The 23,192-nt window shown below is 47.6% G+C and overlaps 1 protein-coding gene across 1 annotated transcript; it reads right to left on the bottom strand.

Moving 5' to 3' along the window:
* Positions 1 to 502: 502 nt before the first annotated feature.
* On the bottom strand, positions 503 to 23,192 carry LOC144123730 (acetylcholinesterase-1-like). Its single transcript, XM_077656504.1, has 6 exons — positions 23,139 to 23,192; positions 10,138 to 10,328; positions 9,357 to 9,596; positions 3,316 to 3,499; positions 1,535 to 1,841; positions 503 to 519 (listed from the first exon to the last, which is right to left on the bottom strand). The coding sequence occupies exons 1-6, from the start codon at positions 23,190 to 23,192 to the stop codon at positions 503 to 505; spliced, it is 993 nt and encodes a 330-aa protein (XP_077512630.1).

Genomic DNA, 23,192 nt, shown 5'->3' with positions numbered 1-23,192 from the left:
CGCGAATGGAATGCCTTGCCGCCACATATTGTTAATGTTGTACCAAATGAAGCCTTTTTTCACGCGTTAAGTGCATGATTTCTTGTTTTGTGAATGTGAAAGTGCCCCCCCCCCCCCCTGCTGTAATGCCGAAAGGTGATGCAGGTACCAAATAAATAATAAATAAAAACATAATATGACATCCTTGTGCACTCACATTTCACGAATGTCCAAGGGTCTCCAACTGTCCTGGCAAATAAATGCTACATTGGAAACAAAACGGGACAACTAAAGCAACCATTACGAGAGAATGGATGGACGTTGATTGTATTCGCACAAATTTACGCGTGGACATCTGTTACAAGTGATGGGCAAGCTGCAGTACTTGACTACAAGAGATATCGTAAGAGAAGGTGGGCCTTGTTGCAGACGCTACTTGCGAAGTCTTGTACGACATCTCCAGAGTGGACGAAGGAGAGCGAAAGCTTTTGGGTTCCGTAAGGAGGCCAGGACGAACCATTCTTCACTGCCGGGAGCACCCTGCGCAAAAATATAATCATGTTCATTCGATATCGATAAAGTAACGTTGCGTTTGAACGACACGCGCGCACATGATCGTATACTTCTCAGAGGCAGAAGTTCGTTCTGCAGCTACCGTTCTGTCGTTTGTCTCTGACCAGCTTCGTTCACATTGGCAACATTCATAATATTAAACTTCAGTATTTGCTGGAGGTTAGTCCACACCGAGGTTGCTCAGGGTTCAGATGATTGTACGCGCATTCAGCCTATAACCATCGGACAGAAAAAGGCTATACTGTAGCCGCATAAGTAGAATGATAAAAGTTATAGATATTAAGCGCTTCGGAACAGAGAGGCTATAATGATGTGACCAAGAGGTTGCACAGAAAAAAAAATAAAGAAATCACTCTTGCTTGCCCTTTTGAAAGGAAGGCCGCGATGTCTGACACCGCCAGAGCGACGTCGTAAGTATGGTCGCTTTTCCAGACATAATGGAAAACCGTGCCGTTCCTCGCAGACACTGAGTCCGCCATCTTCTTCGAGGCACACGTGGTGAGGAGTTGAACCAGGGCTTCGTCGATATCATTCAGCGCCATGGCTTCCACTTCATTTTGAAAGGTCTCCGCATTGAAGCCGCTAGTGTCGTTTTTTATGAACGACAGCATAGTCTCGAAGACGTCCACTGGTCGCAGTACCGTAGAGTTTCTAGAGACCATGGTGAAAGGGAGAATAACGTCGTCGTAAAGGCGCCTCCCTTCGCTAACGTCACTTCCGAGAACAATCTTAACGTCTGAAAAGTTGGCCGTCTCATGAAGGGTCGAAAGCGTTTCGCCATAGAATGCGCTGGGGACGAAGCGCAGAGGCGCGCTGAGGTTTAGGGAAGCAGCGAGGAGGTCCTCTTGAGACACCGAACGGAGACATTCGACTTGCTCCGCGAATCTCGGCCCATAGCACCTGAGACTGCGGGACATTCTCTCCATGTAGGCTCTACCCATCTCGGGACTGTTGCGAGGCAAGGGAGCGGCCGGGCACGTACCCTGGAGGAAAGCTCGCCTGAAGACAGTCTCGCTGGCATCTGATGACATGAGTATTACAGAAAGCAAGTATGCCCCTGAGCCTATGCCGAAGGCGGACACGTCCTGAGGGTCTATGTTCAACGCTGCCGAGTTACTCTTAATCCACGACAGCGCTAGCAGCAAGTCCTCCTGGGCCACGTTCCCCAGCAGGCCCCGGACTCCCGCGTTGAGGAATCCGAATACTCCGAGCCTGTGGTTGGGGGCCACGACCACGGCGCCAGTTGCTGCTGCCAGTTCGGCCCAGTTCACAGCGCCGTCGGAAGCCGTCTGCAAGGGTGAGCCGGCGTGGTCGTCTATTTCTATAAGCTATATACATCTCGCTTGCATTCGACGGTGGAAGAGCGACAAATGTCAGCTCGCACACCTAAGCTAAATGAAAACAGGACTCATTACTTATGCATTTCTGGCAAGCAGAAATGAAGAGGTGTACACCAGTTTCGAGCGGTTTACTAGCGTATGGCAATACGCCGGTGGCATGCTTTTACATATCGACTCACAGTCCCTGTGCGGCGGCTTTTCATCCTCTGTGTTTGCTGGGAGAAATTTCTTGGTGATTGCGAGCTGTCACAATGAGCGGAGAAAGTTTAGCGCTTCGTTTCGTCTGTCGCTCTTGGGATAAACTTTGACGCCGTCGACCATATTCACCTGAACAACATTTTTCTCTTCCCGGGAAATAATTCGTCACGCTCCCACTCTCGGAGGAGCTTCCACGCGAGAGCGGATTGGGTGCGCCATACGCGGTTTCGGCAGCTTGGCGCCCAGTCACCGAGCGACGCAGCGATGCAATTCGGATGACGTTTGCTTGGTCTACCAACCATTGTCTACGACAATGCATATTTAAAAAGTGATGTTCGATTTGAATACTTAGGCAAAATGTGACTTAAGTGCGCTAGCAGTTCGGTTTTTCCTTCCTTTCTGGTGTTCAGATCCAGTGTTCCCAGATGGCAGTTGTTCGGATAGCGATAATGGGTTAATGTCCATATATGCTTAATTGGTCTTTCTCTCCATTCATAGATCCCTGGAAGTCTTCCTACCATTCCTGGCGCAGTGGTGCAGCAGTCATGTTAAGGTGCGCCACTGCTCTTCTATGGCTGGCGCTACCATCGGCGGGACTTGGGCTAGGGTGCGACTCAGGTTGCTCTTCCCGACCGGCCTCTTACGAATAAATGAGCTGCCGCCTGACACGGTTGGCAGGTTGCTGAATGCATTATCTGTACGGTGAAATGAAAGTCCCGTTTTGCAGACGTCATCCTGTTAATGTGAGAGCGATTTTTTTTCTTTAACAGGATTCATGCCGTACCCTCAACATGTCGGAACTTAGAGTCGCTGCCTGGCGGTTGACAGGATTGAGCTGCAGGCCCGTTCGAACAACGTGCTGCCAACGGCTCAAATTCAAATTCGCCGCTTTCCCAGACCTCTTTTCTACGTATTTCGTTGCACTAGTTTTTCTTCTGAAATGTTGGAAACGGTCATCAAGATGTTCTGACCGCGTATACAGATACGGGCAATGCCCCTGGATCCCTCACAGCAGCATGAGCACACCGGGATACATTGGGGACTGTCATGCAAATGCTAACTGCCAGAAGAAGCACGACTGACCTCCTGCCCCGAATAAACAACCTGTTATCCTGTAATCATGGGTTCCATTGTAATGCATACTTCATGAAAAGCAAGACGCGAGCAAGCGATACAAAATATGATAGACACGGATGCGCATGCTGCAGCTCGCAGGAGAACGTACGTGTCCAGTCTGGAACCAGTTCCCAGTCAGGGCGAACACCACGCTCTTCCTGGACCGGCCGTCGCCGCCAGAGGGCGCCCATAGCGACAGGCGCAGGCAGTCTTCGGAGCCCCACACCGAGCCGTTGACCCACTGGGTGCAGGGTGAGCCCTCTGTCAGCGCCCTATACATGTCGCCTGGGAACCTGCAAGGTGTCATATGCCTCGGTCACTTCTCATTACATGTAGAGTGGCAACTCCAAACTTTACGAGCAGGCTGTGAGTTGCAGTGCTACACAAGTTGGCGCCGACCGAAATATGCCGGCTGGCTTACGGCTGGATGAATCGCAGCACGCACTGTTTGAAAATTTTTAGTAAACGCGCTCAGCATATCTCCTCTTGAACAGTGTTTTAATGCGATAGCGCTAAGGCTCCCGTTCAGCAGAATATCCGGCGTCGTCGGTGTCGGCGTTGTGGGCTAAAAATCCTCGGAGAAGCAACCTAGGTGGGCCACCTGGGTCACATGGCCTTTTGGCGTCATCAATACCTGCCCACCGTGTTGTGAGCAAAGTGACCACAGTGGCAATTGGCAGTTAAATTAACGATTGGCGGCGAGAGATTCCTCCAGGTGGCAGCACCTGCCATCGCAGGGCAGTGGCGCATCGCTTAAACGCGCCACCACTTCGCCAGGAATGGCATCATGTCTCTCAGGGATCCATGAATGTAATGTCCGGAATGACCAGTTCTGCACATATGGGCAACAAACCATTAGCACTACCGTGTCATACCATTAAGACGGAGCTTATTTGTACCTCCAATTTTTCTTTTCACTTCGTAAACATTAAACAAATAGGCTATTGGACGGCACAGAATACTCAGTGAATAGAAGAACAGAATGGTGTTCACATGCAGGCCGATGGCTTCGTCCCCACCCCTCCCCTCATGCATGACATGGCTATTACATACTGTGATACCGTAAGTGAAGAGAAGGGCTGAATGTTTCAGCGAAGACAAAATCATCCTGATTTCATGCAGAAGTTATCAGTCTCTTGAGCTATTGTATTGCGAGAAAGCACGAAAGGGAGGCAAAGGTTGCTGAAATATTAATTATAAGCCTGGGGAGAACACTAGTCGGGTGCCATTCAAGAACGAAGCGGCTTTTCCCTGTCACAGGACCCTCTTCCATCCAACGGTGTCGGTCGATTATCATGAACCTGCTTGTGTAACAATGCAGGGAGCGGCGCGACAATACAGGGAGGGGACAGTCCCCGGCCATGAAGGGAGGGAATTCTCTCTTTTTATATGCCACTCCCTGTACTGCCATGCTAGCAGGGTGAAGAGAATCGGCCGACGTCATTGGATAGAAGGGGTCCTTTGACGGGGAAAAGCCGTTTCGTTCTTGAGTTGTGTCCGACTATTCAGCCAACAGTTTATTTCGCACATACACAGCAGGCATATTAGAAAAAAAAGACAGATACCACAGAAAAAAACTGCACGTAAAAGGTTGCCAGAATATCGCGGCACACTATTCCACTGCGTCAGGTTTTGCTCGGAAGGAGGAGGAAGTGGAATCACATATAATCGCTTCCACCGCAGAAACTCCTATAGGACTGCAATGGTACCTTGAAAAAGTGTTCTGGGCTTCTCGTTACAAACCTTGCAGGTCTTCGGACGCCTGAGTAGCGATACTTCATGCCCCACTTATAAGCTTATATTGTGCATGGAGTTGATGAATGACTACTCCTTAGCAAGTATAAACAAAAATTATGTCGAAAACCTGCACGATACCTTGCCTATAACTCGGTACAGTCCAGTTGCTTGCAGAGGGTAGCAGACTAACTCAACTGTCGAGCACACATTCCTTTGGGAAATAATAATGGGCACACTCGTAACTTTTTCCCGCCATGTTTTTCTTTTTCTTGAGTACAACCAAAAGCCCTTCTTTTTTTCGAGAAACCCACGCTATTGTCTACTGCAAGGCTAACCTCAATAAGAAAGCTGTTTGTCAGCATGTGAAAACGACGCTTTCGTTCACGATAAACTGCGAGGCCGTTCACTCCGGAGTAAAAAGATTTGCGGTTCCATTCACTCCAGCTAGCCTTCCGCGCTCGCCGCTCCACGGCCGCGGGACTGCATGTAGTGGCCTCATTCAAGAGACGCTTTAAAATGAAAATTGGTTTTTGGGGAAAGGAAATGGCGCAGTATCTGTCTCACATATCGGCGGACATCTGAACCGCGCAGTTAGGGAAGGGATAAAGGAGGGAGTGAAAGAAGATAGGAAGAAAGAGGCGCCGTAGTTGAGCTCTCCGGAATAATTTCGACCGCACGGGGATCTTTAACGTGCACCGACACCACCCAGCACACGGGCGCCTTTTGCATTTCGCTTCCATGGTATAATCAACATTCCCGGGGAAACGCTTTGGTGTGCATCACCGACTGAAGAGCTGCGAAATGTGTGCAAACATGACGACATGGCTTCAACATGAAGAGGGAGGGTTTTTCCGCTAGTCACCGTTCTACTGCTAGCGCATTGAAATTGATGTCGACTTATCCATTTCGCTTGAGCAATCGGCCGGTGACGACGACACCGGTATTTGGTTTTTAGCTGTTTTCTAACTTGTAAAAACTTCGTTTTCGGTGATAGTGGTCTCTTAGGGATTAGCACGCGATACCTCATCGATACAGGCGCACTTCTATTTGTCGGCGGGGTCCCTTTAAAAGATTCGGGGTGTAGCTTTTGTCAAGATGTCATGGTACAACACGGATCCACCCACTGTGAGCGAGGGAAGGACGGCTGGGCCCGCGCCCAGAACAGTCGGATAATCGCCCATTACTCCCCCTGAGAGAAGGCGGTGCCGGTGTGTGACAGTGATTTGGGAGTCGGGGTCGGGGCCGACGCACGGAGTGGACGATTGCTTCGCCCATGTCGGCGAGCAGACGCGCAACGATTCTGGAGTATAGGGCGCGACTCGCTTCGACGCTGTCCAACCAGTGGCTTTCTTTTGTGCGTAGTTGAAAATAAATGCTTGGTCAATGTCTTTAAAATAATCTCCTGTATGTTACCGAAACGCGAATACTATGCCGCTTAAAGTTACTTTCTCCAGAGAGCAGATGTGTGCCATTAGGTTTCCTCGCCCTCAAAAGAACGGGATTTTTGAACGTCAGTTTAAATTATAAGAGGCTAAATAGTTCCAACTAGCAGACTGCTGAACGAGTTGGTGGGTGTTACAAAAGTGAAAAAAGCGAGAAAAAAACAATACAGGATGCGCCGTAAGCACTCTGGTGGTATATCCCTTACTGTTTTTTTTTTCGCGCCTTTCACGCCAGATACTCTGTTTTGTGAAAAAGTATGTACAGAACAACTGACACAGATCAGTAAAGGTGATTTTTTTCAGGAATTCATAAGAAATTGTCTCAATGAAAACGGCTGGAGAACATGAAAGCCTCGATTAGCCTGACACAAAAAGCTGTGCCAGTTGGTTTGTAGCGAAAAGTAAAGTAGACTATGACAGCAAACGATAAGCTAACATCTTTTCGCCCACTGTCGAAAGCGCGGACGATTTTGAAGCAACTTTAAAGTTGTAAGAACAAAAAGGAAGGCAGGAAAACCTGCTTTAAGTTGTAGGAAGATATCAGTACCGTACAGAATAGAAACGCTGTGCTCTAGTTGCCATAACCAGGAAAAAATGCGAAGGAACAAAGCGACTTTGGTCATATACAACCTTTGTCCGTAAATTTCCGAGACTGAGTTCATTAAAAAAATGCGTTTAACATTAAAATCATTTGTGCAGCACCGCTTCGGAATAGTCTCCCTTGCAGTCTATACACAACTTCCAACGCTTCCTGAGGTCTTGGAAACAGTTGAAAAACGCTTTTTCTGGCAGGGCTGTCAGCTCCTTTGTCATGGCGTCTTGAATGGTCTCCACGCTCTCCATCCAGGAACCATTTAGGGCTTTCTCATTGATGCCTTGTGTCCTTCTGGTCCTGTGTGAGGGAGTGCGGCTCAAGTCTGGCATTCAGCTTTCGTTTCCCCAAGTTCTCACGCAAAATTTGGTGGCATGTTGTCTTACTAATGCCGAGAGCATATGATAACATGCGGACTGTAATGATGCGGTCTTGCTGTACGATTTCCCTGATCCGAGCCACTTTGTTTTCATTCTGTGGGGTTGAAGGGCGCCCCTGCCTTGTGCCGTCTTCCACCGACGCTCTCGCCGAAACGAACCTCTTGTGCCACTCGAAAACTCGCGCCCGCGATAATGTCTCGTTGCCGTAAGCGTCACGAAGGAGCTCATACGTCCTTGTGGCTGTCTTGCCAAGGTTCACGCAGAATTTTCTGTTTACACGCTTTTCGAGGTGGACGTCCATCTCTCCACATTCACTCACAGTAGAAAGCGCAGACGACTAGTGACAACGCATTTTTCTACATGTAGTGCCATCTAGCGGCTGCCACAGCAATTAACATAAATAGCTCAGGTTAGACCGAAAATATGGCGCTACACATAAGCACCTACATTTGTTTTGGGAAATCATTTCAAGGGAAGAAAATAAATCAGTCTCGATACTTTACGGAGAAAGGTTGTACTTCACATTTAGCATAGATGCAGGTGCGTGTAATGTCAATTACGGAACATTTCTGAGCATTTCTCTCGATTTTCCATTGAACCTATCTGTATAGGTTGGAATGGATGTACAGGGTGGAAGTTGTTCGCGGGAAATAATCTTTTTTAGGTATTTCTCTTGTAGTTTGATGGTGATGATTTCGAAGTATTTTTATGATGCAAGGGCATCTGTGGCCATAAAGCGCCAAGGTGTTTTCGTCTGCTGATGGTGGGGACAGACATCCATTTTCTCAAGCATTTCAGCCTGAGGCTAGGGAAAAGCTTGTACCGTTGTGTGCACGGCGGCACTGGGGATCGAACTCAGCATCTCACGCATGTGAGGCGGATGCCCAAACCACCAGGCCACCGCTGCGGTCTCTTGTAGTTTCGCCACTGAACTTCTTACATCTTGTGCACGTTGCATATCCTATAGCTTGTTTTTCAGCAGTGCAGGGGACATAGGACGAGACAAGTGCACAGACACGGCGCTGTGTCAGCGCCGTGTCTGTGCACTTGTTTTGTTCTTTGTCTCCTGCGCTGATGAAAAACAATGTCACACCAACTTGCCCAAGCTTCTACAGTCCTATAACTTGTTCCCATGGGCCAAATAGAGAAAATAAAAATTCTAATAAAAACTTTCCCCCTCCACCATGCTCTGCCTTGTCGGTAGGCGGGCGTTCGGGGTACTGGAACAATGGAGTTGATCTTCCTTCTCGATCTGATAGAGGGCAATGGGGTCAGTAGTGATGGTTAAAGGGATGCTTGTCGTCTTGTAGGTTCGACATTGCTGAATCACTTCGCTCGAGGACACTTCTGGGGAGGTTAACTTTTTATAAACAATTATTAATACAACGAAAGGTACAAGCAAAGAAAAAAGGTATTTACATATGACTGACTCGTAGTTTTACCTGACGAAACCAGCCCTCGGTTTCGCCAGAACAGCTGGTTCTAAGCCCTTTGTCCCCGCCCTCGGTGGGTATAGTAACCAATCGGGTAACTATACAAACATTCACTCATTAAATCATTGGGCATTGGATTATGATGGCTCGTCGGCGGCCGCGGGCGCCTCGCCGCAAGAACGTGCACAATGCGATGCGACCGGACGTACGTTGCCGGATGAGGTTTGACCTTTCCCGTGTTCTCGAATTCCTCCACTGTCCGGCTCCCCCCATCGCGTTGGGTAGCGACTGGGACTCACTCCCTTCGCTGCCGTTGTGCGGATGGCAGGAATAAGAATGAAAATGGGCATTCCCTTTTCGCGAATACAAACGCGGCAAACAATGCACAGCGCCGCGGACTTCACTAGTGCGGCGCAGTGCTGAGAAGAAAATGCTGACGCGCAGATGCAGAACCTCTCTTAATACCGGAAGCTCGTTCGTCCGTAAGCATCGACCTTTGAACCGCGCCACATTTTTACTCCCGACGCCATCGGTGCACGGCAGGAAGACAGATCTCGAGCGCTCACCTCCCTAGGGCCTCAGGATCAGCGAAGCGCCGCTGACCGCTGGTGTCGAGGCCGTACGGCACGCCGAGGAACTGGTGCACGGTCCTCCCTGAGGATGTGTGCAGCCGGCTGCCGACCAATATGCCGCTGCTCGTGGACAGCGCCGGATCGTCGCGGACCGCCGTCAGGACTTCCACCAGGGCTACCAGGCAGAGAACAACGATGGCTGCGCACATCGCGTAGCTGCCCATCAGGAAAAACCTGCGCCCGAAGGGAGACCGTGCGAAGGTGTCACACGCTCGGGGCCCACTGTACACCGGGGGACCAGAATATTGACGTCAGCTTTCCATTTTTAGAGGAGAAACGGCACCGACGCGTAGCAGAAAGTGCAATATATATTGACCATGTGACTGGGCTGCAGGTGACGTGTAGTTTCATTTCCCCTACTTTCAGACTCCAGAAGGAATGTGCCTGTGTGACTTCAAAAGAACACATCGTAGGGCACTAGACCTTTATACCGTGCAATACTGTGGGCAGTACATACGATGCATATTCCATGATGTATCTCATAGGACTGCTCTCTGTCGGTCGGGGAGCGTTTCAACTTCAAACTGGGACTCTATTTTAGGATTTTTATCAAGAATTAATGCTTCCGGCATTACGGTGACTATCAACAGACCACAGCTGCAATAAGGTTCGCTTTATCAATCAAGCAACAACTTATATTTCCAGGGCCATATGGAACGCTGAGCCCCACAAAATTGAACAAAAAGCACGCGGATTCTGGAGCTGTCCAACGCACTCTGTGGCACGCTGCTGTGGGTTGTTCTTAGAGACGGGCGGGGGCAGCTCCGACGTGGGCGAGGCGTCCGGCTTGTTGGGTGTACGGCGCTCGCTGCCAGCCACATGGGCGGGCCTGTCCACTTGGCGGAGTTTGTTTTCGTCCTTGCGTCCCTTGTGGTGGCCCTTATTGCTGGGGCTTCTGGAACGTTCCTGCGTTCCCAAGAAGGTGAGGCACGGATTAGTCATACACACGGAGGGCAATTTATGCTGACATTTCTTCCTCCTGGGGAAAAGGTGCAAAATGCCGCAGTTTTCATGCAAACTGGCAGTGTTTGCCAGGGAAAAATTTAGCAGGGTGTTTATGGTGAAGGCGACATTAAATTGAAGTATTTCAGTGAAGGAGCGAGCGAAAGAAAGCTCAGAAAATGAGAGAGAGGACTTCATCTGTCCTCTCCGCCGCTGCCAATAAACGTTATGTACCCCAGTTTTGTGCTGTTAGTGTTAAGCCTGTATTGCAAACTGCTCTCCCAATTTTTTCTAGTTTTTGAGCCTGACTCGTCGTAGTAATAAATCAGTGCCATTATTCCTGATTTCGGTCCACTTCATGAGCTTATTCCCATCTTCTCTTATTTTTTGTATCTGCCTGCAGTTTACTTTGTTCCACTCTTAGTGCTATTCGCGTAGCAGCATTTGTGCCTTTTTTACGAAGGCCCAGAATAGAGTAAAGCTCACCGGTCCTTTTTTTATTCTGGCGTCTTCTCATATTTTTCGACGAAACGAATATTGAATGACTGATTATTGTTCTGTCCTGACAGTCAAGCGAAAAACTGGAACGTTCAGAATCTACGGTGCAAAATCATTTTATTTTATTTTTCTCTGTATCTGCAGCCATGTTCCGCTATTCAGTACGCATTTATGAAAAAAAAATATGTTCAAGGGTGTTGATACGCTTAAAAAGGTGATGCACGAGGCCTTCGCCGGGCAAAAAAAAAAAGTAGCGACAACTACAAATCTGTGCATGAATTGTTTTTATCATTTTTGCAAATTGTTTCTGGGCTGCACTTAACCCTCCACCTTTCCTGCTCCAAAAAAAAAATGTTTAATCGGAAACCAGCATTCGGCCCCATTTCTTGTACGAAGGAGATTCAAGAAAGGCAACATGCAACTAGGACCGAAATTCCCTCTCCAAAAATTGCGTATAAATCTGCCATTGGTTTAATTGTTTTTGTTCTGCAGTAAACCGGGAAAATTATAAAATTGTACTCAGATGCAATAGCATACAATAACGATCCTCCAAAGTAGCAATAAATTCGTACCAGCAGGACTGACGACAGATATTTTAACACTATAAATGCTATGCCTTCCCTTCGGTTCGGCAGTGGTTTGCCAGAGCTACACATCCTTACTTGACGAGATCTAGAGTCGACACGATCAAGTATGAAGCGCCCTCTGCAGCCACGCCGTGGAAACGGGAGGCGGATCATCACGCACATCATAGAGCTAGAGCATGAAGGGCAACCGCAGCGGATCATCAACCAGTGGGCACGGCAGCAGTGCCTGGATGCAGTGCAATTCGTTTATTTACCTTATACAGGTGCGAAAGCGCTATAAAAATGTAATGCGTAGAAACAATATCTGTTTACTATTTCCTTTCTTTCCTTCTTTATTGTTCTTTGTCGCACTACGTCATATACTCAAACACTGCTTGGACCCATAGTCGGCGGCTAGTAAGGGGTCCAAGAGGGAAATGTACGTGAATTGCAGGCAACCATTTTTTAGAGTGATGGCTGCTGCCGTACCCGCGCCGGCTGCTCGATTTGCCACTCTGTGCCAGCCACGTGGCCAGAAATTTTTTACGCGGTAGCATTAGAGTCCACATCAGCAGAAAAACACGAAGTTTCCTGATTGGTCCAGAGAGATGACATCACATAGTCACGTGACATGGCCTCGCGCTCATTGGTCGATGGGGTGTATGAACCACGGTGTGCTTAGTTATGAAAAACACGGGGTGATAAGTAACAAAATTCGACGGTGATTGCGTCACAGGGTCACGTGATATGGTCATGCGCTGATTGGTCACCACCGTGTGTGATATCATGAGACCACGCAGTTGACTGGTGTGCAGGCCACGTGAAGTGGCAGAAAGAGACTAAGGCCGAAATAAATTGAACACTCTATTGGCGCGAGTGGGTTCGAACCCGCGGTGGCGCGTACAGGTCAGCTTCGCTGGCCAATGCATTTGAACGCTACGTCATCGCCGCAGCCTAATATCCTGCGTGTTGCACTGGCAGTATCTCGCACCGTGCTCTAAATGTCTTGGTCGTCTTGAACTTCCATCTTTGCGCAAGTCAGTCCAAAACCAAGAGCACGCGGGCACCTGCGCGTGTAAGCCCAAATTCGAACGCTTGACCGCTTTAGACGGTGCAGAAGTGAAGTTCATCGCCTGTAAAGGATTACTTTTCTCGCTGTTGTTTTCTTCATGAAAGGCTTGCTTACAATAAAACAGCAATGAAGATGAATACATCGCTGCTCACGACGACAGCGTTGTAAAGAACGGTAATGTGCTCATTCACGCACGGCTGGCCAACGACTGAGTCGATCAGCACAGTGGCCCATCCTAGGCTGTGGAAGTGGCCCGCTCCATAAAATTTGCTTCTTGTCGGCCTCCCCTTGTTGCATACATGTATACTGTCGCTATCAACATGTTCGCGAACCGCAGGGCAGCGCGGTGCGATTCTGCCCTTCAGGTAGTAGGCCACTTGCGATGATCTTCTTTCCTGGCAACTATACTGCGCCCTGATATCGGTACGTGAGGAAGAAATCCAGGTGGTCGAAATTATATTCCGGAGCCGCACTCTACGGCTACTCTTTCTTATCGCTCGCTTCTTTCACTCCCTCCTACGTCTGTTCCTCCACAGCACGGTTCAGGCGCGACAATTACTCTGCTTTTGCTTTCCTCATAAATCATTTGCATCCTGCGGTACAATCATGATTGGAGTGAATGTTGCAACGTTAATGTGCACGGGCGTATGTGATACACTCATTTTACGTTGCTTATTCTGAGTCCGCGATAACTTCCTTTGTGGGCACTAACGTGCAGTGCGGTGGCTTCTTCAGGTGCTACACGGTTCGAAGCTTCAAGTTTCGCTGCTTATCTGTAGTGCACGGACCTGTGTAACTCCTTGATGCCGTCACTTGCGCTATGGAGTCTAGTGTTACACTTGTTTGTCAGAGGGACTCCGAATTGTACTATGAGAACTCATTGTGTAACACAATGACAGTTAAGCTGCCGCGGGGCTAGGGAGACGTGAAGTCACTTAGAAGCACGCCAGCGCTCGGCAGCGCACCTGTCACAAGCCGGTCCTTTCACACGTTTCTGTTCTGCTTACAGCAATATGGATGCATTTTCGAGGGAAAGTGACGCTGTTCTATACTTTTCTTTTTGCATTTTGATTTTATTGGGAAGTGAATTGAACAGGCTATTTTTCAAGGATATTTCTTAAAGGGACACAAAAGTTGACATGTCAATATATTAGTCTTCCGAAAATAAAGAAACGTCCTTTTTATGGAAACAAACTCGTATCAACGTAAAAGGGGACAGACAGTATTGATGTAGCTGTTGAAGCTCGGGGCAAGCTCTTGCTCGCGGTTCGTGTATAGAGCAAGCCACAAAACGCTCTAACCACTTATACATTTGTAAGAAAGAAAGGCATAAAATCGGTCTGCAAAATAATATACCGTGACCGGATAACGTTAAAAGAAAAAATAAAGCTCGGTTTTCACTCCGCCTGAGGCTTTTCGGCGCTTTTACACTGAAGTTGGGATTTCCTGCAGCGCTGCGTTGTTTCGGAGAGTTCACAAAGAACGATGAGTATCGTTCGCTTTGTTGTCCGGTCGCACCTCATGTTTCATGTAAATATATACCAGCAAGGACAGAAGTGGGCCTGGCGGAGCTCTCTGTTGCAAGCTAAAGTGGCATAAACTGCTAATGCGGTGCCGTGGGCTGTCCTGATAACCGGCGACGCGCGGTCCAGTTGCAGACCTCCGTACTAAACTAAGTGGCAAACAACTTTCCGTGTCTGAAGATTTTTCCCCTGCCACTCGTTTTGCCCGCAAAAAAACTAACAGAATTCGCGAAAAAACTACCGCGATCTCCCAAGTACCGCCTGCGATATAACAAGTTGGTTGTTAATCGCAAGTGCTACATCTTTAACGCTGATACCGATACCATTGAGGAGCTGCAAGTCCAATCTTTTGTCGAAAGCGAGCAGAGCCGTCCCGCTCCCCTTGAGGTAAGCAATATTTCGGAAAGCGAAGAAGATAACCCATAACATGGAACGAGGGGAAGTGGTCTGGCTTTATCACCTCCTCGCACATCCGTTCTACTGGCCAACCCTAGAAGCATTCTTAATAAACGCGAATCGTTTCACTCCGCTGTCGACATGTGCGAGGCTGATATCATCGCAATAACAGAAACCTGGCTTCATCCTAACGTACACGATAGTGAGATATTTTACGATTCATCACGCTTTTCAGTTTACAGACGCGATCGCACTCAGCGACCAGGCGGTGGTGTCTTGCTTGCTATATCGAAAACAATACAGTCCTATCACATTCCTGTACAAACTAATCTAGAATCCATTTGGGCCTGCGTAGAACTAAACCATCACAAATACGTTTTTGGTGTATGTTATCGACCTCCCAATTATCCTTCCACGTTCACATCAGAATTGCATGATGTGCTTGACCTTGTTGTTACGCGGCACCCTGCAGCGCCCATTACTTTGTTAGGCGATTTTAACTTTCCTGAGCTGACATGGTCTTCGGAAATAACTCCTAAATCATCCCCATCGTCGCAAGGCAATGAGTTCTTGAACCTTTGTTCACTCTTTTGCCTCTCTCAGCTAGTATACCAACCAACCCGTCTATCAGACACCACTGCTAACATATTAGACTTAGTGTTGACATTCCATTCTGATCTCGTTTCAGACTTGACCTGCATGCCCGGCATAAGTGACCACTTCCTAGTCTCGTTTAATTTCTGCATTCCCTCCAATAACGCTGACAAGAAAGTCAAGCGTATCCGTGATTATAGCAGAGCTGACTTTCAGGCTGTCAACGAAGAACTATTTTCATTTCTCGATGCATTTTTAACAGATTTTGATAGCCGGGAGGCGCAGGTGAACTGGAACATTTTCGTTGCTAAGGTTAACGAACTAACGGAAAGATATATCCCCCTACGCACCATTACAACTCGTAGAAATGCACTGTGGTACAACGCTCACATAAGAAGGCTTTGTAACAGGAAAAAAACGCTTTTACCGAAACGCAAAAAAATGTAACTTCGTTTGTAAATGGGAAGCTTATCATGCGGCAAATAGCGTGTATGTATCGGCAATGAAAAACGCCAAAGATCATTTTCTACAGCACACACTGCCCAACATGCTCACAAATGATCCCAAAAAAATTTGGCGTGCCATTAATCCCAATAGAAATAATTCAATTAAATTGTTAGATGAAAACGGTTCAACTATCGCTGATACTGATTGTCCTAATATTCTAAATGAAACATTTTATCGCAATTTTGTTCTTTCTTCCAACGTGACGTTTCCTACAGTGGAGGACTGCCAATTCTCAATCATGGATGCAATATCCATCGAGCCCCTAGGAATAGAAAAATTAATAGAAAAACTTCAGACCTATACAAGCCCTGGAACAGATTTAATTAACGCGAAGTTCTTGAAGAGTACTAAACTTTATTCCTCAATCATCCTTTCCAAAATTTTCCAGCAGTCACTTGAGACGTCAGTGCTTCCAGCGGACTGGACGATCGGGAAGGTGGTTCCGTTGCACAAGTCAGGTAGTACTAATTCCCCTCTTAATTACCGCCCAATATCACTAACCAGCATACCATGCAAAATTTTTGAGCACATCCTATACACTAACTTAGTTACCTTTCTCGAGTCTAACTCCTTCTTCACTGACGCTCAACACGGCTTTCGCAAATCATTCTCGTGCGAGACGCAGTTACCTTCACGCACAAACTTCACGCTGTTCTGGATCGTCGTTCATGCGCGGACTGTATCTTTCTAGACTTCTCCAAGGCTTTCGAGAAGGTTAGTCACAAACTACTTCTTTTTAAACTTAGCAAGCTAAATCTTCTCCCAAATGTTTTAGCATGGTTAGAATATTTCCTTTGTAATAGAACACAGTTTGTAATGGCTAATAACATTTGTTCTCCTTTCACTTCCGTGCATTCTGGGGTCCCACAGGGGTCTGTCCTTGGGCCCCTTTTGTTCCTGATATATATTAATGACGAAAATAACGAAGCGCCCACCAAAAGGTGTTGTCAAGATGGAAGGACGTTTCGACTTCCACACGGAAGTCTTGTTCGCTGATGGAAAAATTTCGCACACAAAGCTTAAGTACGTTGTGCTAATCGTCGCAGGCATCTAGCGTACGAGGGCGGTAGATTGCCGATGTTACGGTTGAGCGTCTGATCTGTTGTAAAATGTCACGCCAATATCTGGAGTCTCTGTTTATCCAGACAACAGATCAGACGCTCAACCGTAACATCGGCAATCTACCGCCCTCGTACGCTAGATGCCTGCGACGATTAGCACAACGTACTTAAGCTTTGTGTGCGAAATTTTTCCATCAGTGAACAAGATTTCCGTGTGGAAGTCGAAACGTCCTTCCATCTTGACAACACCTTTTGGTCGGCGCTTCGTTATTTTCGCCAATGTATTCACCCGACCAGACGAGATTTCGTCGAACCTTAGATTTCATATATTAATGACCTTCCTATTTCCGTTACCTCCCACATTCATTTATTTGCAGATGACTGTGTAATATTTCGTGAAATTAACGACCCTAACGACTCCCTTCTTTTGCAAAAAAACATTAATGGAATTCTTCAGTGGTGTAATACGTGGTCAAAGGAACTAAACAAAACCAAATGTAAAGTACTACGTGTGTCACGCATTTCTATGCACCCCACCTCTTATCATCTAGATAACATTGAACTAGAACAAGTGTCTTCATACCGCTATTTAGGCGTTCACATAGCAAGTGATCTAACTTGGTCTTTTCACATCAATTCAATGATTAACAACGCCAACCGTGCCCTCGGCTACCTTCGCCGTAACTTACTCTCTGCCCCCACTTCCTTGAAACTTCTCCCCTATAAATCTGTCGTTCGTAGTAAGTTGGAATATGCTGCGTCTATTTGGGATCCCTTCACGGAAAACTTGATCAGTTCCCTCGAATTAATTCCGAATAACTCGGCACGTTTCATCCTTCAGAACTATAACCGTACCGCTAGCGTAACCTCTATGAAGAATACATTACAGTTACCATCTCTTGCTAGCCGTCGAAAGCACGCTCGCCTTTGCCTAATGCATAAAATAATGTATCATAACCCCAGACTGCACCGCGATCTTATACTTCCTCCATCATATGTTTCATCACGAGTTGATCATGCGCATAAAATCGGCATTCCTTTCTTTAAAACAAAATGCGCAGCTGAGTCTTTCCTTCCTCGAACAGCAAAGGACTGGAACCACCTTCCCGGAAGTACAGCCTCCATCATCGACCATCAGCGTTTTTGTTCCGCCTTAGCTATCATTGTATAATTAGAAATCAAACGCCTTGTACTAAACCCCTGTATACAACCACTCCCCTCTTCAATGCCCTCGGGCCTTGAGGGTAGAATAAATGAAATGAAATGAAATGAAAGACCGACGGCAATCTCATGAGCGGTACCGCCGCCGCGGTGGCTCAGTGGTTATGGCGCTCAGCTGCTGACCCGAAAGACGCGGGCTCGATCCCGGCCGCGGCAGTCGAGCTTCGATGGAGACGAAATTCTAGAGGCCCGTGTACTGTGCGATGCCAGTGCACGTTGAAGAACCCCAGGTGGTCGAAATTTCCGGAGACCTTCACTATTACCGGTATCAGTCGCATACAAACTAAATATAGCTCGAATAATGAACACAGTAATAAGAACTAATGATGCATTTCCTCTCACACTGTTTAGATCGCCGCGACAAACAAGAGCCGCCACTAATAATAGGTTTAACCTACCGCCTTGTCACAACACTTACTGTCAAAGGCTATTAGAGTACAATGGTGCTCAGATATGGAATGAGATTCCCGATGACATCAAACTGAAACATAATTTTTCGGCCTTATTGAAAAACATTTTTCTTGTCTGTCCAGAACTGTGGTACTAAATACGTTTGTGTTTGGTTTTCTACAATTATAAACCTAGCTTTTTTGTTTTTCAGAATATGTCTGCGCTTTACATATTTTGCAATGCCGCGATTGTAGCATCTCACGTCTTTTTGTACATGTAGTTTGAATGTCTGCCATTTTTTTAGTGAATATCTTGTATTTGGACCTTTCACTAGCCGAGCTGGCTATGGGTCCAATCAAGTTTTGATGTATCGTTTTCACAAAATAAAACGATGATAAAAAAATGCCCAGTGGACACTACAAAAAAAACCATAAACCAATCATGAGCAGTACATTTCCATTGGGGCAAGCACCGACGCGTCCAGTGTTCGGGCGTTATTTCCACGCCACAGCAGGGAAGAAAAACGTGGGGTGCACTGGTTATCGGTAGAATAGCACGAATGATTAGTAGTTGACTGAGTCAGTGGTAGCATGGGGCTGCCGTCTGCCTGAGGCTTTCGCGATCTCGCCACGCAATCAAAGGTGATGGCTGGGTTCGCATCCAAAGCAAAAACTTCGACTTCGTAAGTTCACACGAAGCCACTACGGCGGAAGCACTCGGATGCATTTCATGTTATGCTTCGCGGTATGCAGTGTAGCGTGATTTAAAGGTTATCACGTTCATTCCGGCCGAAATGAACTAACCAAATTTTCTCGGGATGTGTCAAGTTAGCCCAAATTGTTCAGGATTAGAATTAAAGCGGACACTTTTTAGTACAGCGATGTGACTTGGCGCTTGTCCACACTCAGGGTTTCGCTAATGGTTCAGAAATTAAGGTCGTGTGCGAGTCCAGCGTCAGTGGGAGCCGGCTGTCGCCCGGCCTGTTTTTCCGCTCGCTTCGCTGCCGAAAAGGTTGCGCGTTTAGATGATGCCTTCATTTTACTGAAAGGTTAGGTTAGGTTGTTCATAGTTTTGCGCGCAACGTACCATGTGGAAATTACGAGCACGTAATACACAGCTACTATGTGCCGATATTTTAAAAGTGAAAGACTGCTTTTACTACTCCCCTCCGTAACTTCTTCGCCGTGTGCGCCGTGCGCGCCAGTTTGACCTTGAACCGAGGAAAGACTCTTAGATAGCTATGACGTCACTCAACCGCAGCTACACCGGAGCCATGCGCTCGCTCTCTTTATACATAGCCTAAGCCCGTTATACTTAGTGGCACGGGCAGGGATACTTCATTTTTTGTTATTTTTATCGTCCCACAATAATATATGTCTAGATGGCCTTCGCTGCCTCTCAGCCTGTGTCAGCGGACTGCAACAGCTCTCGACAATTCAACGGCAGCAGTCGACATGGATGATCCAGGCGAGACGCCTCGTGAACTGTCTGCGTCTCAGAGGTTGCGTAGAGGACAGGCCGAATCCGATCATCCAGTGGACGTAGCTCGCCGAGAGGCTGCCGCACAGGGAGAAAGAGAGTAACCAAAGCGAAAGCTTTAAGGTTAAGCCTGTTAAACCTTGGCTATAAACGTCATTCATTACCATCTAGCTACAACCAAGTCTAGCCAAGCCGTACTGGGCTTAACTTTCAAGCTTTCGCTTTAGTTACTTAGGTTTAGCCGGGTTAAGCCCTTGCCTAATTTTCTTTTCCTCAAAATTTCGGGCAACAAGTACGGGGGAGCTGCCGCATGAGTGCATCGTTATTTTTACCCCTGCTCCGCCATCTGAATTCACACTCATTACTTCTTCATTTTCATGAGTCGCCTCTGCTTGCAACTGCGATACCTTGACGGCGCCTGTTATCAGACGCCATTTGAGCCTCAATTGATAAAAGTGCCATGAACGTCGCTCGTATGTCCACGTGTTTCGCCATCATTTGTCTTGACGGGAGGATCTCTACCTCCTTTTTTTTCCTGCTCGTTTGTACACAATCTGATGTCCTTCATTCTAAACATAAAGAGTACAAAGGCAGTTAGTTGTCCTTTAGAGCACTCCCTTGTATCAAGGGGAGTGAGGTGCTAGAGGGCAGCTTACTCCCTTTGTACTCCCGCACATAGGCGTATTCGTGTTTACCTTACTGTGCTACTTCTCATTTTGCATTTTGCACCCAGGTATTATGAGTGGGCACTGTGTCACGACCTTCATTTTTCGGCCGTCTGTGGTCGCTGAACAGGTGACGCCAGCAACGCAACTCCAACCTCAAAAGGATTCTGAGCTCGCCTGTTACGTACATCTCACTCTCTTGAATTTAAGCGTCGCATGCTTTTGACCCCTAGCGGCGGATCATGTGTTACCGGTGATGCATTAGCATGGACTAACGAAATGGAAGAAAGCAATAAAGTTTCGCCTGTGAGGTTCGCAACAAGGTGACTCAGCACAGCAGTATCCGGAGGAGGAGGAGGAACAAACTTTCATTTGTGACGTGACAAAGAGGGCAGGGGTTAGGGACAATGCTTACACGGCGCGTGGGCCCTCTTGACGGCGCAGTACCCGGAGTTTTCGACAAAACATTAACCCAAGTTATGTAGAGAACTGTAAGGTTCTGACCGATGCGGTTAAAAGAGGGCAACTCGCCTTTGTCTCCGGTGATGGCGGCGAAGACCTGCGATGCCTTGAACGGTGGTCGTCCGCGGCAGGTGTCGACCGACCGCTGCGGCTTCCACCCACTGCGATTTTTCGAGCAGCAAAAAAGCATTGTCGGATAAAGAGCGTCTACACATACGACAGCCCCGAACCTTCGAGATATTGTGTCCGCAAGCTTCGCAGTATACCTTTTTGCGCGAGAGGCTCGTCTCATGAAGAAACGAACAGGACGCAAGCTATAGCAAAAAGCGCATACCTAAACTAAGCCGAAATTAGGTGTTCGTTTAACAACGACGGTTTTGTAGGAGGTTATTACCACGACAGACAGCATCGGCGTGCTTGTAGTAATCGAAAGTTCGCACCTACACCTACTGGGCTGGCATATCGTTAGCCAGGTGGGCCCGGGGCTTCACGGGCGTATGGTCCATTGTTAGGGTGCTCAGCGAGCGTACTCTCACAATAAAGGAAATGGGAACAGCGGAGCGCGAAGGCGCCGCTCTGTGCGTATTTGTTTTCTGTCGTCCCAGTACTATCTACGGTCACGTGTTTCAGGCTGGCGTTTTTAATGGTCGCATTCGCAGTGATTGGGGGTCGGACTCGGCTACCCCTCTCCCTTCTCTCATGGAGCAGAAAAAGTTTAGATCTTTTTAGCTAGCTGATTGGTTACACCTTTTTGAAAAATTACAGCGCGGAAGACGGGGACTTCAAGGGTAGAAAACACAGGACAAGCGCTGACTAGAAATGAAATTCAAAACGATACCAAGGCGGACGAGCTGGTGATACATATTTGAAAAATTACAGCGCGGAAGACGGGGACTTCAAGGGTAGAAAACGCAGGACAAGCGCTGTCCTAATGCATGTATATGTATCACCAACTCGCCCGCCCTGCTATCGTTTTGAGTTACACCTTTAGGTGGCAGTAAGGTAATGGGTGAATTTTCTGCGGTAATTTTTCGATACACAAAACAAACACAGTCGATTGCATGGGTATTGCAATTCCAAATAAAATGAAGCCTGAGACACATCGAGAATAGACACATAATAGGTCAGTCCTGTGACTGAGCTACTCAAGGTACGGGGACTACAAGTCTATTTTTTTATCTGTTTAATTACTCTCAATGTTCTTCAATTGCACCTGCACACGTAAGTGCTAATGCCATTACGTTAATACAACGCAATGACTGTTTTTCTCCTGTGTGGCACCCTCTTCAGAAGAACGGCACCACGATAATGACCGAATGTAGACGTTCGACATCCGACGCGAAGATTACAGTGCAAAGTCAGATGCAGCTTGTCAGATGCAAATCAGATATAAAAGAAAGGCAAATGAACTGTGAATTTCAAGGTTGCCATTGTCTGAACACAGCGCTACGTTTCATTAAATGCATGCTCCTAGGGCTGTAGAGCCAATGCACACGTATTTGGTTAGATTGCATGAGAAATATTTTAGTGTTTTGTTCAAGCGCGAGCGGATTGAGAATTGCAAGTTGAGCGAGTTCGTTTGACAGAATTGTAAAAGTGAACAGCGCGAAGAAGACAGGCCGTATACGCGACCTTTCAAATTCCTGCATACACTAATTGAAAAACAGCTTTGCAATGCAAGTATCGCGATGTCAGAACGCTGGCTACCGTGAAACGCTAATGCTGTCTGCCTGCAGGCCCCTGACAACGATATCTAAATACAAAGCATCACGTGGACAGTCAGCCGAGGGAGCAGATTAGTCACGCACATCCTTCAAAATGTTGGCTCACGGTTTGTCGTCAGGGTTGACTTTGGTGTGTCTGGCGAACTGCTCGACTCTGCAGGGAAGAGCAGAACGACAGGGAGCCAGCAGGTCGGCATGCGGCTCGCGGCATGCCTCCAAAATGCAGTGCCGGCGTTGTAAGTGCAATTCCGCAGAATTCCGCCGCAGGCCGAACTGTTTTGCTCGAACGTGCGCATACGTGAGCACCAGTGGCCTTTGGAAGGAGGAGAAATTGAAATTGACTGGGCACTGAAGAAAGCGCGACAGTATGGCCATACTCCTGTGGCCTATTTGAGATGTTTCGCCGGCGGCGCTATAGGCAGTTGGCCCTTAGGAGGTCTGACGTCGTGTTCAATATTAAATTAAGACGAAAACATTTTTCGATACGCTAGCGATAGAAGCCTGAAGCCACACCTGAGTTGCGGGGAGACTTCGTTCTCCCCTGAGTCGGCTGGCGATGCTGTCCTCGGTCGTGCGAAGGCTCTCCTCCCTGGCTTCGGGGCTCCGCATCAGTTACCGACGCTGGTGAAGGCGTGGACGCGGTCTCGAAACCAGCTTCAGCTGTCGCCAT

The sequence above is a fragment of the Amblyomma americanum genome, chromosome 3 (genome assembly GCF_052857255.1).
Source record: "Amblyomma americanum isolate KBUSLIRL-KWMA chromosome 3, ASM5285725v1, whole genome shotgun sequence".
NCBI lineage: Eukaryota > Metazoa > Arthropoda > Arachnida > Ixodida > Ixodidae > Amblyomma > Amblyomma americanum.
This window is presented reverse-complemented; position numbering and strand designations above follow the sequence as displayed.

What these genes read in the sequence shown, in the direction of transcription:
- LOC144123730 (XM_077656504.1), bottom strand. Translation starts at nt 23,192, where the DNA reads ATGGCGACAGCTGAAGCTGGTTTCGAGACCGCGTCCACGCCTTCACCA. An exon ending in CCACGCCTTCACCAGCGTCG is followed by an intron (nt 10,329 to 23,138) that starts GTAACTGATGCG and finishes TTGGGAACGCAG; the next exon opens with GAACGTTCCAGAAGCCCCAG. An exon ending in CCACAGCAGCGTGCCACAGA is followed by an intron (nt 9,597 to 10,137) that starts GTGCGTTGGACA and finishes CTTCGGGCGCAG; the next exon opens with GTTTTTCCTGATGGGCAGCT.